We start from the raw sequence: 18,430 nt of genomic DNA, 5'->3' as shown, positions 1-18,430 counted from the left end.
TTCACTGTACTTTGCTGCGCTGCTGTTTGCGCCGTCCTTGGAGCAAAAGCGGGGACAAGATAGAGCAATTTGCAACGTAATTTACAGCTGACCAACCCGGTCCTGGGACTGAATGATTAATACCAGCCCAAGCCGGCTAGCCACAGCACAAAAGGCACAGACTGCCGAAGATGGTACAAGGCCAAGCAGTCCTGCCCCCACCGCATGAGAGATTCAGGTCACTGGACTAAATATAGATCGCCACTTCCTCCACAGCACTCGGCACTTGCTCTCGATTCAACCCCCTCCAGTGTCCGTGGTCGGTCGGCTCTAGGAATAGATTTCCACTACAGTGCATGTGTTATTTCGTCCCTATTGCAATTTCTCCCCTCCCCCCCCCCTTGCCCCCCCCCCCCCCCTCCCCTTTTCCCCTTCTTTCCCTCATCCATGAATTGACAAGACTGGAATCCATATCTCACAGAATACATTTTACATTTACACGACATCTCTTTTCAAGTTTATAGGTGTCTAGATGGACAGAGTTCCTAATCACATTGAGCAAGGTGGCGTGGCATCCTTTAACTGCCTCATAAAAAAAAAGCAAACATCTCCCACACCCCACCCCCACCTCAACAGAATATTAAACTTAGACAAGCCTGCATATTGGCATCCCCAATAAATAGCAAAGTTATAAAAAGGAAAGATCTGGAGGGTGTTTGAATGAGGGCAGTCATCTATAAAACCAAACATGTTGACCCAAGGCCCGTTCACACACAACGGAAATCGAAATTACAATCGCGATCCAAATTTCGATTTTTTTTTTCGACCGTTCATACACAGGGTAAAATCGCACTTCGCAGCAAGGAAAGAACGATCAGTGGCCAAATCGCGCATGCGCGAAACTCGCATGACCGAAGACTCACCCCGCAGTCCCAATAGAGTTTCGTGCGCGCGCGATTCAAAGAGACTCGATTTTGTAAACAAGCAAAATAATCGCGATTATTCTGAAAAATCGCACTAATAGTGCGAGTTGGATCGCGATAAGGATCGCGGTAATTAGTGAGATTTTTCTGTCCACACACGAAAAAATTTCGAAAATTTGATCGCGATAAGAAAATCGATTTTTAAATCGCACTTTTTCCCTTGTGTGTGAACGGGCCTCTTGTCTTTCACATTTGACAGGGATGGTGGCACGATAACAATAGAAACGGTAGTACTCTGCGACACCACCCTGTGGCATCAATGCAATTTGAACTTTGGCCATTGGATGAATACAATGTCCAGTGCTGCAGTCAGCTATAAAGTTCTGAGGCTACGGGTAATACACATGTAGGCCCTACACGGTCAGCAGGTTGTTTCTTTGAGGTTATGCAAAGTAGTCCAGTTTAGTCCAGTTTATTCTACTGTTCCCCTTTATTAATGAAATAGCAGGGTGCTACATAACATGTTCTTCTTTTTTTTACCACATGCCCAGTTGAGCAAGCAGATTTTCAAATTGTTGCGGATCATTTGCCCGAACATGAATTTTACTTGTAGCCCAAACAGGAACTCCAAAAGTATTTCAAAAAAAGGAGAAAATCACTTGTTAGTCAAGGGCTCTTTTGATAAAACACAATCATTTGAACAAACAGCAAACATTGATTCACGGGCTTGAACACACTGGAGTAACAAACTTGGTTTGATTGAATGTTGGTATTGCATTGCATTGGGCTTCTTCACGTACACGTGTTTAAGTGTTGGAAAGTTGCTGAAATGAGATTATAGTGCATTGCATACACTTTGTACATGTGGACCTTCTAATGTATCATGTGCTGCCATTCCAGCAGTCGTAATACTGCCACCTGTCACTACTGATTTGTGTGTATCGACACTTTTTGTGTTCACGAATAGCTTCCTCTTGTGGGTACATTCTTTCTTTCCCCTTTCACTTGACTCTTAACCTTTTAATGTCATGAAATGACTTTTTAATGTCAGTTTGAATTGATGTGGTAAAATGTTATTGGTGTCCATAATGCTAAATACATGTAGAAGTTTCTATTTGTACGCCATACTCAGTAAGATGCTGAAGTGTCAAAAGCCATATGATGGATATATTGACGCTAATTCTCCGTAACTACATGTACCAGAAATAGAAATTGCAGGGCTTCATCGTTTTTCTGTAAGCATGTAGACGTGCCTAGGTTACAAATCATGTGACTTCCTGAGAAATGAAAAAGAAGGAATGAAAGGGAAAACAAAGTGTTTGGCTGCAGGACTAGAATTTAATGATCATATTTCTGTTGTCAATTTTTCCAATTCTAAAAAGGGTAGGCGTTAGTACCTTGCCCCACATACTATACCTGGTACCCCTATCTCTGTCATTTGCTTTGAGACTTGGTCACGTTCTAGGAGTCTTTGCTTTCGGTGCTTTCAAAGAAAAAAATAAAACTGAGAAATGGTTGTTTGCATAATTCAGTTTCATCACAGATTGCATTGCCACAGGTAGCAGTTGCTATATACAGCCCATGCCATGAAGTTTAGAACTATCACTTTTAGTGAATTCAACATGTTGACTGATATTTGTTCAGTTCGATGACAAGTCATGATATCGTTGCAGAAATTTAAAGGCATAGTTTACCATTTGCACATTAAACAAAAACCCAGCTTTAGTGCTTCAAAATAATAGTTCTAAAATGTGAGTTAGGGATAGAAACAATGTAAAAATTTGAATCAGTATAATAAATGTTAAGAATTGTTAAATACAGTATACAAAATGTAAACAATAGTTACAATAAAAGTGTTTCTAGACTAAGCCATCTACAGTTATGGTTTATAGGGAAAAACAGTGATATCTCCTTATATTTTAGGCTTTATTGCAAAATTTTTACAAGGTAGGATGTTTTGTGATACAACTGACCTGCACATCTGCGTCAAATGTGATACCTCAAACATTTTTTAAATCACTGCTCCCAATGGTAAATAGTGCCTTTAATGTGTTAAAATTTTCTATTGAGTAGAAATAATACCTCTTTATTCTGTTGGTGTGGTTAGTTGAATCAGCCGCTTGTTAAATTGTCTGCCAAGACTTGATTACAAAATAGTATGCTTGCAAAATATATGGCTAATAAAATGCAGTTGTGCAGTTGGAGCATTCTGTAACGCATGAATGCAGAAACCAACTTTCCATGCATCATCCTTCAAAGGGGGCAGTAGATTTCTGGGTCATCCATTAATCTGTCTTCATTTTACTTATCATTCCTATTTGTTTAGTGTGATATGTATGAGAGTTGTCTGTAGAGTGTAATATTCATCAACCGTGGTACAAAGTTCGAGAAGGGACACCCACATTTTATCAGGTATAAGTAATAATTCAACACAGTAAGGAGGTCAATAGTAAAGTGAAGAAAGTCATACAGTCATATTTTAGTGTTTACACAGTGATGTGAGATATCAAATATTGTTTCATCAAATTTGCTATGTGGATATGATCTGTCAGGACAGTCGTAGGAGCTTGTTCGGTTTAGATGGTAGGAATTGAGGTGGAATTCCAATATTGTTTCAGTTTTTTTTAAAGAGGATTCCAGATTTTGATTAATATTTTGACAGACTGTGTTCTACACACATAATAAGTTGAGGCAACTTTTTGACTGCAATTATGTTGTTGTTTTTTATCAGTGATTGCTAAGTGATAATTTTTATACACACACCTGAAACAGCTTTGCAATGTGATTTACAGTAGAAGACTATTGTCATACTAATAAGCTTGACATGGATCAAAATACGTCATGTAGGTAGTTCATAAAATGTACATATGCCTTGATGCCCTTTGACCCCTTATGTGCTTTGAGTGCAGAAAGGGTTAATATGTAATGAGCGCAAAACAATTTCTAAAATTTTTTGAAGCTGCTATGTAAAACCTCTTTTTAACAGACCTTAAGCTTAATTCCCACCAAAATGTCCGGATAACAGAATTCCTCGTTTCGCGCATGATCACAACTGCTGTCAGAGAGTGAGGGTACTGTTTTAGACACGTACCGAAAAACCACTATGTAGGTTTCCATAACAACCTACCCGTTCATGCGCAAAGGGGGTTTGGTTGCAAACCACACATGTGATCGGCGAGCGAGCGGTGTGTCATTCTGTTTGGAAGATTGCACATGCATGCGGAGTGCATCAGAGGAATGTTACTGCAGGAGCGTTTTTTAACAGAATGGTTGTCTGGGTAATGTTGGGGTAATGTTGAGGTACATTGTAATTACCATAGCTGGTTAGAGCAGAATTTGGCAAAAGTTACTGCAACTACGTCCGTGCGACATTTTCTTTTTTTCTTGGGGGGGGGGTGTTTTTTGAACAGTTAGGGTAAAACAGATTACCTGGCGGTTGCCGCAGTAACTGTGTATTGAAGGGATCTGTTAAAACGGGCCTTGAGGAACAAACTTATGCCCAGTATACATTGTTTAAATGGGCAATACAGAGAGTTCCTCTGCTGGAACTTTGTGTCAGCGAGTAAAAGAATAGACCCAGTCCATTCATTCTCTCTCTGCTACACTGAACTTAAGGTTCTTTTATTTTATTTGTTTTCTTTTTCTTTTTTTTTGAATTTTAATCTTATTGTCCTAAATAACAGGTACTTGTACAATTGTTGTAGTGTCCCTGAATGGTGCAGCCTTGATCCACAGCAACTTTTTTTTTTGTGTAAAGATAAAATTAAAGTGTTTGCTTGCAAAAGCTACAAAAGAGCTCTAGGTATAGCTTAGCAAATATTTTTTTTTTTTGGTTTTATTTGTTTTGCATTATTTTGCATTGTTTTGTTTTGTTTCCTTTTTTTTTTGAGAGAGAGAGAGAGGACTTGGCTAAATTTCATTCTGAATGACTGACCATGGAGATTCCCATGAATGAATCCAATAGAGGGGCAAAGTTGGAATAAAACATTTGAAATATCTGCATACAACCTTGAACACACACCCACACCCACACACAAGTTGCAACTCAGTGTGAGCAGTTTGGATTTGCCATGGTTCAGTTATGAGTAAATTTGTAAATTTATCAAAAACATCAATTACCAGCATATCTATAAAAATGTGGCCTCACTCACCACAGTCATTTTGATGTGTTATTTCACCTGGCCAAAGAATGAATTGTTGCAATGCTCTTCCGCGCCAAGTTTTTGAAAGGAAATGACCAGAAGTAAACCTGAACAGCTTATTGCAGACTTTATGCTCGTGTTTATGGGATTCGTGCGACAGACAGAAGATGCCATAAAACGTCACATTCTGACAAGAACTTTTACTTTTGAAATGATGTGGGTGACATTTTGAAATCCAGCCTTTCCTTATTAAAGCCAGCTGTGTGTACAGTGGCTTACTCCTGACAGTGAGGTGTGCTGATCAGCAGTTTAACTATTTGAAGTGTTCATCTTAGATGGCACACAAAGTTTGTGTACGCTGTACTTAAAACATTTATGTGATTTTGAATGTTGCTACAGTACATGGCAGTATTTTCCTGGCTGTATTTAAGTCAGTCCTCCCTCAAAAAACATTTAAAAACAAAGTGTATTCACTCTCCCTTTAAAAAGTCTGCCATGTTTGTGTGAAACAGTGATCAATATGGGTGTCCAGTCTGTGGTGTACATGTACAGGTACAGAAGTAATTATTGGTAGATTGCTGTGATTAATGTGTGTGTTTTTTTTTTTTTTTTTGCGGTTTTGTGCTTTTAAGTCTTGTCTGGGAGAAATGGCAGTTTTGTAGGGCAATGACATTGCTAGAAGAGGAGTATTATTCAACAGTGGCACATGACTGCCCTGGAGGTGTGTCCAGCATACTGCATAGGGAAGCCTAGCTCTCGCCACATGCCTACCAGTTTAATTCCCTAGTGGATTTGTAACTTATTTTATTGTGATTATTATTTTTTTGATGGTGCATTAGTCATACACATTTCCCTGAAATGTACCATTGATATATAGCAGAAGTCATTAGTCATTGTTTTGCTCAACGTATTTGTTAGTGATATAATGAGCTGCGTGTACAATTAAAAAAACAACAACAGAAGATAAATTAGAAACATCATGAGAATATGATACACTAGCACACAAGTTTTATATATGATTGAAGCATTGTGCACATTGGATTTACGTACATTTGTACACAAGGATGTTTACAGACATTAGGCGTTTTCACATCAACCATGTTTCGAAATAGCGCGCTATTTTCTTACTTGGGAAATTAACCTGATCACGAAATAGATATTTGATAATGTGAATACGAATTAGCGCGATAATTGATCGAGAAAATTTCTTGAGTCCAACTCGGGAAATTTCCAAAATAGCAGGATAATCAATGCGAACTAGCGCGCTATTTGATAATTTTCGGGCTGATTTGAATAGGAAATGAAATAGCACGCTAATTTGCGATCGCGAAAAATATCTCGAGCTTGGATTTTTATCGGGCTGATGTGAAAACGCCTAATGTGCTTGTAGTGTAGGCAAGAAGAAAAAACACACAAAGGCAGAAGAACATGGGCAAATACCAATGACATTCCAAAAATGTTCTACCAGATCGAACAACAAACATACACCCACACACACCCACACACATACATAGGCACACACATTTATACACACAAGAAAAACAAGCCTGCTTTGTGTAGTGAAACATGCACAATATTTTCTTAAAGGTACAAACATTGTTAACAGCACAAGAGTGCGTTGGCAAGATGTCTTTTCAAACTGAGTCAGGCTTTGCAGTGTAGTTTCCAAAATTGTATGCTTATATGCTCTGGTGAATGTTTAACCTTGAAACCCAAGTACATCATGTAGTGTGCAAAGCTCTATTTTGAGATTTTTTTTTTCTAAGGCGTACACTTCCTTACAATTGTATGTGTAGTAGTTAACAGAATAATAACTGCTGCCGTATTGCATTTGAACCGAAATGTTCTCTGAATACCATAATCTTTTGATACCAACTCAAAACAGGAAGTGTTCATATTATAAGCGTTTGTACAGCTTCAGTATTGCAAGTCCATTTTTGTCTGTTTGTGTCTGGTGCCAGTTTGTATTAGAATTAGTCCTTGCGCTTCTAAGAAGAGTGTTGCACTATGGGAATAGAGACAGTTTTTAGATGGAAAACTGTTTAAAATGTGTTAAATGAAGAGATTAACTCTGTAGTCCGTAACATGCCTACTTGTTGCTGCATTCTGCCCCTTGTGAAAATCACTGAACCACCCACAGCAACAGTAGGGTACATACAGTACATTGTACATTGTACATCATAAACAATGTAATGTACAGTTGTCTAAAAATTATATGCATGTTGCATGAGGCATGAGTTTGTGTAATTTGTGTGTATTTCTTTGCCTGGATCTTATCATTATCTCTGTATTTGTTTAATACCCCACTCAGTACCTTCTACATCTCAGAAGGTGCCCAATCAATTCCTACACTGTTAAAACACATGCCATATCCATTTGTGTGAAAGCTACTTCATTTCTCTAGGGAATAGAGTATTGCATTGCTGGTATCATACATTAAGTGTTGGTGATAATGGGATCGTTCAAAAATCTGAGTGATATAAAATGTTGAGGACTTGTTGTTTGAGCATTGAAATGCCAGCAGTCCGTCAGACATCTTTGGGGGACTGCCAAGGAGCTAGAGAATAGTCAAACACCACATCGGTATGTAAAAGTTGTTTCATCAATTATACAAGTAAGTATAATGTCAATAATTTCATAATCCTCCATTAGGACATTTTCGTTGGATATTTCCAGAAATTTACGTTGTGACATTTCAATTGGATGATGCACATGAACACATTCAAACAAAATTATGTACTAAAATTGAGTATTTTTGTTTATTTTTTTTTATTAGGCAGATAAGCATATCACTTTGCCTATGTGTAAAGCAGACTTAAAAAAGGTAAAATACATTAATGGATTTGGTCAAATATGACAACTGTAAATTGAGATAAAATCTTCTTATTCCTTGTTTTTTTTTTCCACTGCAACCTGATGATCATCTTAGTATGAAAGAATGGGGTCGCACTTAACTTTTTTTTTAACTAGCCAGGCGGACTACTTGTAGAATCAATTTTGGCACTGAAGCAATATTTTGGCTAGCCAGACGGGCTAGTAACTTCAGAATTTTATGATTTTTATCTAGTCCGACATGATTTTGGTTGGCCAATGGCCAGCGGACCATCGCTAATTTCGAACCAGATACAGCAGGAGAAGGGCTTGCCGTGTTTAACTGAAGAAACAACCATTGTGAGGAATTTACAATTATTTGTCAAGATCTTTATGGATTTGCGGGCTGAACTTTGCTCTCTGTACAGTAGGTAGTAGCTTCCAGAAATGACAGTAATCCACTTTGGTGTCTGAAGTACAATGTCGTGACAATTGAAGAGAATGATACAAGTATTTCCCACTCCCAGTGCCATTTGGAAAGCATGTCCTCAATGTAGTGAGCATAGATATTGCCACGAGACCCACTGTCATATCTCCCCCCCCCCCCCAAAAAAAAAAAAAAAAAAAAAATGTGTGAAGGAAAAATTGTCTACACTACCTTCTGTACATATCTGATCTTCAGGTATTCATTGTGTTTAAAATGTTTGCAAATTTGATAATTCACCCCATTTTTCCATGCAAAGTAGCTGTTTGTTACATTCCGTCGGTTTCTTCTTCAAAGTGTGCTTGGAGTCCTTTAATGTAGACTCAAATACGTTCTTAGGTTTGATAGTGAAGTCTAACAATATTTTCGGATGAAACGAAAATGGTAGGAGACACACTAACTGTGTGAAGTTGGCTGTGTACAATGTATCTTAACCCTTCAAACACGAGAAGACCTTATTACTAACTTATTCAAATTAAATGCATATTTCTTTGTGCACTATGCTATCCTGTTATGCAGAGCTCACAAGTCTGCCTGGTTTTTCCCTGTGAATATTAACTTGAATTACCAGTATACATCACATGCACCTTCCCAGTGCGATTGTGCCGTCTTCGTGCACGAAAGGTCACGATTTTCGCAAAGTGGCGGGTAATGAGACTGACAAAAGACGCCATCATTATTCTTTTTTTTTCTCCGTACCTCACTCTCTCTTGCCGAGAGGGCGTTGCCAAGTGAAGTTTAGCATTAATAGCCTGCTGCGAGTGGGAGGTTTTGCAGTGGTTCCCTCGGCGCTTTGGCGTAATGGAGATCGTCTCCCCAGACACCCACGGATTGTCGGCATCCCACAAAAGTTTGTTCGATAAATGGATTGGGGGGGGGGGGGAGGGGAAGCATCGTATACACACAGTGTCGGCTCTGATGAGATGTATCAGATAGATTTTCATTTGGCTGAAAAGCTAGTATCACAATGCAGTAATAATCCAGTGGGCAGCTTTTTTATTTGTGGAGAAGTAGGACATGCTTTTTCATATGTACAGCTTTAAAGTCCACAGATTTTTATGCAAAATGTGACATTTAAGTGTAATAAAAAAAAGGTACATGCAGCTGAATAAAGTCTCCTCTACTCCGGAAAAAAAAAATGTTTACATATATGTCACCCCCTTCTCAATAATTAAACCCATTTGGCACATTTGCACACTATATACGTTGTAATAAACATACGCTTGCATTGTAGTTCCTATGCTCCTAATGCTGTACATTGTACATGCCTCATAATGCTATGTACGTGTACATGACTTGCTTATTTTTATGAAAGCCGTTCGTCAAGTCTCTTTTCAAAGGTTATGATGTCCTCCTTTTACATTTTTTGAGATGAAAAAATAGAGTGAGACTTAGGTCCAGAAAAACGTGTCTCAGTGGTTGCCATGGTTACCATGGATTCCGTCTAATGCCATCTGACCTTTATGATGTTAGGAAAACATGGAATTTTAAAGTCAGAGTGGATGTACAGATGTACAGTATCACCCGACTACAAGCTGCTTATTTGTAGATCAATGCATCTTCTTCACTTAAAGGACAAGTTCACCTTCATAAAGATAAGGATTGAGCGATTGTAGCAATATTAATAGAACACATCATTGAAAGTTTGAGGAAAATCGGACAATCCGTTCAAAAGTTATGAATTTTTGAAGTTTTTGTGCAGTAACCGCTGGATGAGAAGACTACTGCAGTGTATGAATAACTCAGATGTCACATGCGTACAACAATATAAGGAAAATATAAAGAGAATTTCACAAAATTTCATCTTTTGAAAAAAGTACACATTCCCTTGACTCGTTACCGACATATGTTATGGGTAATATTATTCCCCCTGCCTTTAGAAAGAGACAAGTCAAGTGGTCTTTTATTATGCGAAAAAAGTGAAAATATGTTGAATTTTCTTTACATTTTCTTTATACTGTTGTACGCATATGACTCACAAGCTGCAGTAGTCTCCTCATCCAGCGGTTCCAACACAAAAATTTTAAAAATTCATAACTTTTGCATCGATTGTCCAATTTTCCTCAAACTTTCACTGATGTGTTCTACTTATATTGCAGCATTTTCTCAATCCTTATGTTTATGAAGGTGAACCTGTCCTTTAACAAGAAATCCATGGATTTTTTTCCCCCCTTTACAGTGTTTTAAATGAAAGTAGGTGGCTAGCTAGGATGGCTTTGAAATAAACAAGAGAACTATGTATAAAACAAGAGCAAATGTTCTCAAGAAAACCAGTTTGTGTACAAGGTTGTATGTGGATAGGCACTTGTATTCTGCTGTACAGCATCCTACAGATGTACAGCATCCTACAGATGTACACTGTATATTGCACACTGGCACACCACTGGGCAGCCATTATAGTATTAGAAGTACTAAATGCTGGAAATATATAATGGGGAATGATACTACATAGCTGATAGTGCAGACCGTCAGATAGATGAATTATGAAAAATTACTTATTACTGTGTTATTAATTATAGCGGACAAGGTTGATTGGTAATCTAATACCCAGAAATATTATATGTGAGTTATTAGCATCATCCTGTGGTTCGACGCAGCCGACAGACCGGCATTGCGACAGATATTGCCGACTAATCACAAGGTCTTGAGTGTACTGTATATATATCACATACAAGCGGGCATACAGCGCCGGAGTTCCTTATCACAGCAAGTAAACAGAACCCCCCTTCCCCCCCCCCCCCACCACCCCCACTAAAATAGAACAGTTCTTGCCCAGAGAGATTTCGGCTGTGATAATCCCCGTCCTTCGCCGGTTGTGAAGATCTCGGGGCGCATGGATACGCAGTCCCGTTCAAACGTAGTAGCTGGGTGAAGGCCTATCTATTTATGGCGCGCTTGCGGTTGGCTGGCACAAACGAGGCGGCGGTAAATGGTGTGATATTTGGACCCATGACATCATTATGACCTCATTGTGGTCTGCATGCTTCTCCTTATGTAATACAAAGTGTGGTTTGACTTTTCTATGGCTGCTGTCTGCACATACATTGTAGTCAGCAAATATTAAAACAAAACTTACTGAACACAATCTAGCAAAAAGAAGTGCTGACATCCGTACCATGGTATTGGGACAATGTTATGGAAGTCATTTTTAACAGCACAATTTTTTTTGGTCTTTTTGTTTTTTCTATCAGAGAATTGTTGCAAATCGGCAGACTTGCCTACTATTTTTGAATTGTCATATTAAAGGGATGGAATCACTTAGTACTCTACATAGTTTTACTGTACTACTGTACATGGCCAGACATCAAATGGACCCAATACAACCAAAGGAACATAAAGGCGACCATCCATATAACACACTTAAAACAAAACAAAACAAAACAAGCTGCAATAGAACAAGGCTTGTGAGAGTTGCTCTGATTCTTGTACCATACCTGGGCCCCATTGGCTAAAAGTTGAGAGCAAACATTAAGTCAGAAAATCAAACGTAAGTCTGTGAATACTCATTTCTGATTGGCTGATGCCTGACTTTTAAATGTTTGATTTTCAATTCAGGAGCCAGTCATTCAAGGATGTTACCACTGCCACAATTTTGCATTGCATGACATCTTAAAGGGAAATGCATGACATCTTAACCAATGCATGACATCTTAAAGGGAAATCCCTCCCTCTATACTGCGATGAACATTAATTTGGACTTGTTGCAAAGATACATGTACCATGGTACATTAAAAGTACGGTATCCACACCTGTTTCAATTTGAGCATTGTTTTGATATGAACCTGCCTCAGAAGATGTTAATATTTCGAATTTGTGACCTTTTTTCATTTTCCCGTCCACAGCCCCCCGGGACAATATTCACGATATCTTGAGAAGTCTGTGCCGACAGAGTGGCCTGACGAAAGGGAAGAAACTTGGACATCTCAACAACTTTGTAAAGGTAGGTGTCTGAGTGCAACAGGTACGCTAATGTGCAAGCGAGCGGTACAGTGGTGGTACATGGCAGGAATGATTTTGTCGATCCAGTCACGTCCATGGAAACTGCAGTGCACAAAGTGTGTTTCATGTGACACAAAGAATTTAACCCTTTAACACGTGGACTGCCTGTGGTTCCCCAGAAGTGTGTGTGTGTGGGCGCAAAGTTTGCTGCATTCTTCAGTGAGTAGAAGGGGACATCTAGATGTTTAAACTTCAACTCTCTGACTCTCTACCATATGCCATTCTCCTCTTGCACAGTCTACTTGGCAGTTTGGGAAGTGGTTGTCCTAGTAATAGGCTTGGTATCCCGACTCGATGAGGAGGATGCATTTTAAGTGGCCGTTGTCTTGATGGTTCTGAAAACCACGTAATGGCCTATTTAAGGGCTCTATAGCGAGTATTGTTTCCGAAGAGTTTTGTATGCGTGCGTGACTGTTATTTCTTAATGTCCTGTCAAGTGTACAGTGGAGGTCTTTCCCCCTTTTTGTAATGTCATCTTTCTCACTTTCAAAACAATATATTACTTTTGTGGAGTATAAAGAGAAGAAACATGAGGAGGACATGAGCGGGAAAACACTCAAAGCTCCACTCTGCCCACTTGACGGATTGGCAGTCGCAGCCGCAGACTGCAAACATCACGCCCAGTCTGGCTCGCCATCACGGGCGAGATTGAGAATCGATTCGAGAAAAGCTAAGATGGAAACTGTCGAGTCGCGTCAGGTCGGGCAGTGTGGAAACATGTAGCGGATCGTGGCACTCGGATGGTTAACCGGTTTCTAGTTTAGATTCTCTACTAAGTGACATTGCTGGGTATTACTTCCCAGTGCTAAACATGCGTACACACTTCTGAACAATCAACATTTCATTTTCAGTTTACACTAATCGTCGCTGGGGCAATAAGACCTCGTATCTACAAAATGTCCAATGTTCAGGAAAGCCAAAAAACATGGCGGCCAAAGCACTGTGGCGAATGGGATAGCCGTTCCTTTGGCATGCCGTGGTGGCTTCATTTTTGGAGTAAGACAGTTGGGATTTGGACAGGACATCACTTAACCCATTATTTGACCAATAATCCAAAAAAGTCATTTTCACCAAAATTGCAGATACAAGGTCTTATCACCCCAGCGACGTAATGCACACACATCATTACATACAGCTCTCAGCTGATCTTGTCTGAGTATCCTGATTGATATGGCATTTCTTTTCTTCTTCTTTTGTTTTATTTTGGCTATATGGAATCGCAACAGTTCATCCATCCCACTACTTATTCCCCAAAGGGTTATCATGCTTTTTTGTTACTCTTTTTATAGCCTATGGAAATGTGATTGATTGCTACAAAGGCTGAGGTCTACATGCACTAAGAATTAGAAAGCTGCTAGTCAAAGTCTTGCATTTTCCATTTTGATACTGGAGGCTTGAATTGTTGTGCAGTGAAATGTCTTACACCAGAGTCCATGGCATAAGATATTCTGTGCACAAATGCCCAGATAACAGTGACTGGTTTTAAAAACATAGATACTGCACTACCAGCCAGCCTGAAAGTTTGAAACTTAGTTATAGTTGTTCAAATGTAAAAGTCTGAAAATCATCCAGAGGTCTCCTTTATTAACTTGAAATTTACAGGGTGTATGAGTGTGCACTCTCTGCATCAGCCCAAGATTCCATTTCCTCATAAAATTCCTCACATTCTGCCTCATCGATGTTGTGAGATTGGACGTGTTTGATGTACTCACTCGTACATTCTACACATACCATCTAAATGCCACGGATTCCTGCAGTGACCATATAAAGATGATTCAGGCAAAATGTTCCAAGGATGGTGCTAATTGATAAAACTCACATGGTTTCACAGACGTTATGTATAGATAGCCACATTCATTTGTGCAAATAGTGGGATGACGATTGTGCTCCAAATCTTGAGACTTTTTGCAAGCGTTCACATGGTCAGAAATAGCGGGATGATGATCACGCTGCAAATCTCTAGATTTTTTGCAAGCGTTCACAGGGGCAGGAATAGCCCGCTAATTGCAGATCAATAAATCTATTGTTCTTGCGCATCACAGTGGTGTGGTGCACACACTGTTGTGATGTGCGCTTTGAAAAATGGGATGTAAAACAGAGATTATTTGGTCAAGTGTTCACACAGTCACTGCGGGGCGAATTAGCTAATTCAGAAATAAACACAAGATTTCTTGGGATTTAGCATTGCAATGGTGATCATGCTAATTTATGAGATTTTTTTGTGTCCACACATGCGAAAAACTGGAGGCTTGTCACTTCATGTACATGTACACTGCTCCATTGAGTAATGTGACCTGAGGAGCGCAGATGTGCAGTTGGTGTGGTTAGCCTGGGCAGGTCCAAGTTATTAACATATTTCAAAATGACTGTGTTTATCAACTTTACTGAAATACGTTTCTGGCCCAAATGTGTTTGTCGTTGCACTTTTTTTTAGAGTTTTGGAAATGCATTCAAACCTCATAATCAAAACAGCTTGGCATAAATTTATCAACTGCCTAAAACTCCCTGAAAGTTGTTTGGAAACCTTAATTCTGCACCAGAAGTGAGTTGAAAAACGCACCCTACGCCTTTGCTCATGCCTGCAAAGTTCTGCTAAAGCTCCATATCAAAAACGGGAACCAGAAATTGTGTTTGAGAGGAAAACCCCCCAGAAAATGTCTGTGTGCCGAGCAGCTGTGAAAAACAAAAACACAATGTGCTGTGTTTATTGGCCGCACAAGTCTGTTGTTAATGTACATACTTCCTCTTCCACATCGTTGACATGTAATGGCATGTATAAATGCGAAAGCTTGGGGAGATGGGAGGAGAATCCGCACTGAAATATACACAGTACATCACTTGAGGATGTAGGAAATGTTGCAATTTGATGGAAAGCTATGAAACATTCTGTACATCTTGTGTGAGATGGTTTTTCGTTCATCATATATCGAGTGTCATATTATTTCCCCAAAGAGTGCATACAGGCATTTTTTTTATTTCTTTTAAAATGCAGATTAATGCCAGGTCAATGACCCTGTGTGTCTCAAAGTTATTCCTTGTTTTATAACTTGTGCATATTTTTTTTTTTTTTGGTACTATGGCATGCATTGTACATTAAAGAGATTGGAGCATTTTTTTTTTTTTTTTTTACATAAAAAGATATAAAAAAAGAGAATTGCAGGATATTGAGGTCTGAACACAAAGCAAAATTTGACTAGTTTCACTGCATTTAATCACAAAAGATTAAAAGATGTAGTGATTTCACCTTGTACTACACTCAAGTCCTCTGCTATGTGGAACACTATAAAGTATGTGTGGTATGATCCAGCAATGTGTTTAAAATGTTACAACTTGCTTTAAGTCTTCTGAGGAGATCTAGTCATGCTGTGTAAAGATTTGAGTTGGTGCACACCAGATGACAAGGAAGAGAAAGTGATGTAGTGTTGATGCAAACCATTTAATCGTATAGCATGGGGTGGGTAAATCAGGTCTTTGTTTTGCTCTTTTCTCTTCTTTTTTTTTTTTTTAATGGAGGGGGGGGGGGTAGGGGTAGTCATGGAGTTGTCTTCTCATCTGCTCTAGATAGTACAATGATGAGATGACAGAGCCCATGTGTAATTGCCTCTTAATATAATGTAGCTAATTTAGCTCAAATTTTATCGTAATTGCACAGTCATGGATGAGGTAAAAACATTGGATGCCAAAAATGTGTCTATTTATAGAGTTGATGGGATCTGCCAGTTAGCTCTTAAAGGCCTTGCGTTCAATATAGTTGCTTAAAAAGAGATTTGTTTGTTTTGGTGCTTTATTTTGTTTTTGTTTTGTTTCTTTGGAGGGGGAATGGGGGAAGAGAAATTTCCTGAAATGTAGGGTGTATCATGAATTCCAGTTAGAGTTGTGATACGAAAGAAGACTCCTTCAGAAAGCTCGGCTGATTTTGTTCCAAATGGTTTATTTTGAAATGGATTTATAAATTCTTAGTCACAAAGACTGAAGCCATAAAAACAGCAAAAAAAAAAAAGAAGAAGAAATAAATAATTAAAAAATGGTATAAAAGCCATCATGTGTGCCAAACACATTTATAATTCTGATGTGTATACAGTGTATTGGGCAAAAGTGTAACAAAAGCTAATTCAGGTGTCCCTGTATGGGAAAGTTCCAAAATAGGCTGATCAGGTGGGTCGGTACTGCTAAGAAAAGTATTTGCCTGTAAATTCCAGAAAAGCATAGCTAAAAATGAATGAATGCACAAACAAGCCAACAAGCAAGTGCTAGCTCTAAAATATGTTTGAAGGAGAAGTGTAGGGGAGGAGGAAATGTAGCTAGAAATCTATGTGAAGAACTAAATGCCCTGCCAGAGAAGAATAACAAAATACAAAACTAGAAAAGCACTCTGGTATCCTGGTATCCAGATGGTCATCAGGATCACTACCAACATTTAATCATCTCTTCCTTGTGTCATTGTCAACGTTTCCTGTAGGTTTCATTGAAATCCATACCTGACCTCATGAGTTATTTTGCAAACAGACAGACAGACAGACAGACAGACAAACAAACGATTAAACAAACAAATGAACAAACCAATGCAAAAACAAAACAAAAACAACAACAACATAATATCCTTGGCAGAGGTCAAAACAAAACACAGAACCAGTTTTACTGCACTGTTCTCTGGCAGTCCAGCCAGCTCATAAAAATTACAAGTGCTATAGTATTCTATTGTAAAGCCTAGTGATACTTTACTGCTGATTCAAATATGACATTAAAGGGTGTGTACAGTTCTGGTCGAGGTGAAAATTTAGCTTTTAACGTTTTGCGAGATATTAAGAAACCACTCTATGAGATGTCAAAGAGCATGCAGTTCTAAGGGGTATCAAAAGTTTATTCGATGAAAATCGGTTTTGAAATGGCTGAGATATCCAAAAACATGGTGAAACAAAGAGATACTAATAAAGTTGGGGCATGTCGCCTTTTATTATTAGCACTTTTTTGGATATCTCAGCCATTTGAAAACCAATTTTCATCAAATAAACGTTGAATCCTTCTTAAAATTACATGCTCTTTCATATTTCATAAGATGCTTTTCATTATCTCACTTAGGAATGTTCAAAACATGAATCCCTACCCCAACCAGTACTGTACAGTCCCTTTAAGGTACTGCTTGCATCAGTGCATTTTCATCTCAAATGTGTTCCTACAACATTGCACTAGAGTTAATTAAATCTTAAAGAGTGTTTGGAATGGATTACAAGACTTTTGATGCAAATTTTTCTGAAGTGATTTTGTAGTAATGGCTGGTTAATGACACTGCTTTTCTGATGCAGCGTACACGTACACGACTGTACACTGTAGCTATTTGTAACTCTATCATTCCATCAAATAAAAATGCAGAAAACTGCTGCAAATACACAGATCAGACATACACACACACACGCACACACACAAACACATACATACACAGTCACTCGTAGAAACACAACTATGCCACAGAGATTTATACAGCCCTTTCAAATTTTGATGATAAAACCTCTTTTCAGCTTTCTGCTATGCTACTTCTCTTGGAAGAGTAAAAAATACTTGTGTTGCGTTTTTTGGTGTGGAATGTTGAATATAGATCTGGTAACCATGGCAGCCCAAAACAGCTGCAGACCAGTCACTGTTGCCATGGAAATAATAAAAAAAAAAGAATCCACTGTCTCATATGAAAGCTAATATGCCATTGTGCATGTTTGGGTAGACTTTAATCATTGTGCACGTATTTGTTACATTTAACTTCCCTCGCTGAGTGTGGAACACTGACGTGATTTTGCAATAACATGCAGTGCAACTGGCGTAAACATGTAATCTTCCAAAAGCAGATGTTGCACGCATATGGGGAATGGAAGTCCAAAATTCAGTGTGTCATAGTCAGTGTGTCAGCTGCAGATTCCATAAACATGAAAGGCAGAGTACCGTATGTCCCCCCCCCAAAAAAAAAAAAAAAAAAAAAAAAAATTACAACGGAACCCTCCACAGTGATATCTTTAAAAAGTAGTGAATCAATCCAAATCCAAATTGTGGGCATGAAACTATAACTCATTGCCCACATCTTTAATAAAGAAAACCCCATTCAA

The 18,430-nt window shown here is 38.7% G+C and overlaps 1 protein-coding gene across 1 annotated transcript in view; it reads left to right on the top strand.

Moving 5' to 3' along the window:
* The window catches only part of LOC139723713 (rapamycin-insensitive companion of mTOR-like), a 126,033-nt gene that overhangs the window by 4,375 nt on the left and 103,228 nt on the right, over window positions 1-18,430 (top strand). The window contains exon 3 of the mRNA XM_071634934.1: window positions 12,182-12,279. Within this exon, the coding sequence (XP_071491035.1) occupies window positions 12,182-12,279 (98 nt within the window). The remainder of the gene's footprint in view (window positions 1-12,181; window positions 12,280-18,430) is intronic.

The sequence above is a fragment of the Diadema antillarum genome, unplaced genomic scaffold (genome assembly GCF_040938485.1).
Source record: "Diadema antillarum isolate AM-2024a unplaced genomic scaffold, OU_Dant_1.0 scf00000197, whole genome shotgun sequence".
Classification (NCBI taxonomy): domain Eukaryota; kingdom Metazoa; phylum Echinodermata; class Echinoidea; order Diadematoida; family Diadematidae; genus Diadema; species Diadema antillarum.
This window is presented reverse-complemented; position numbering and strand designations above follow the sequence as displayed.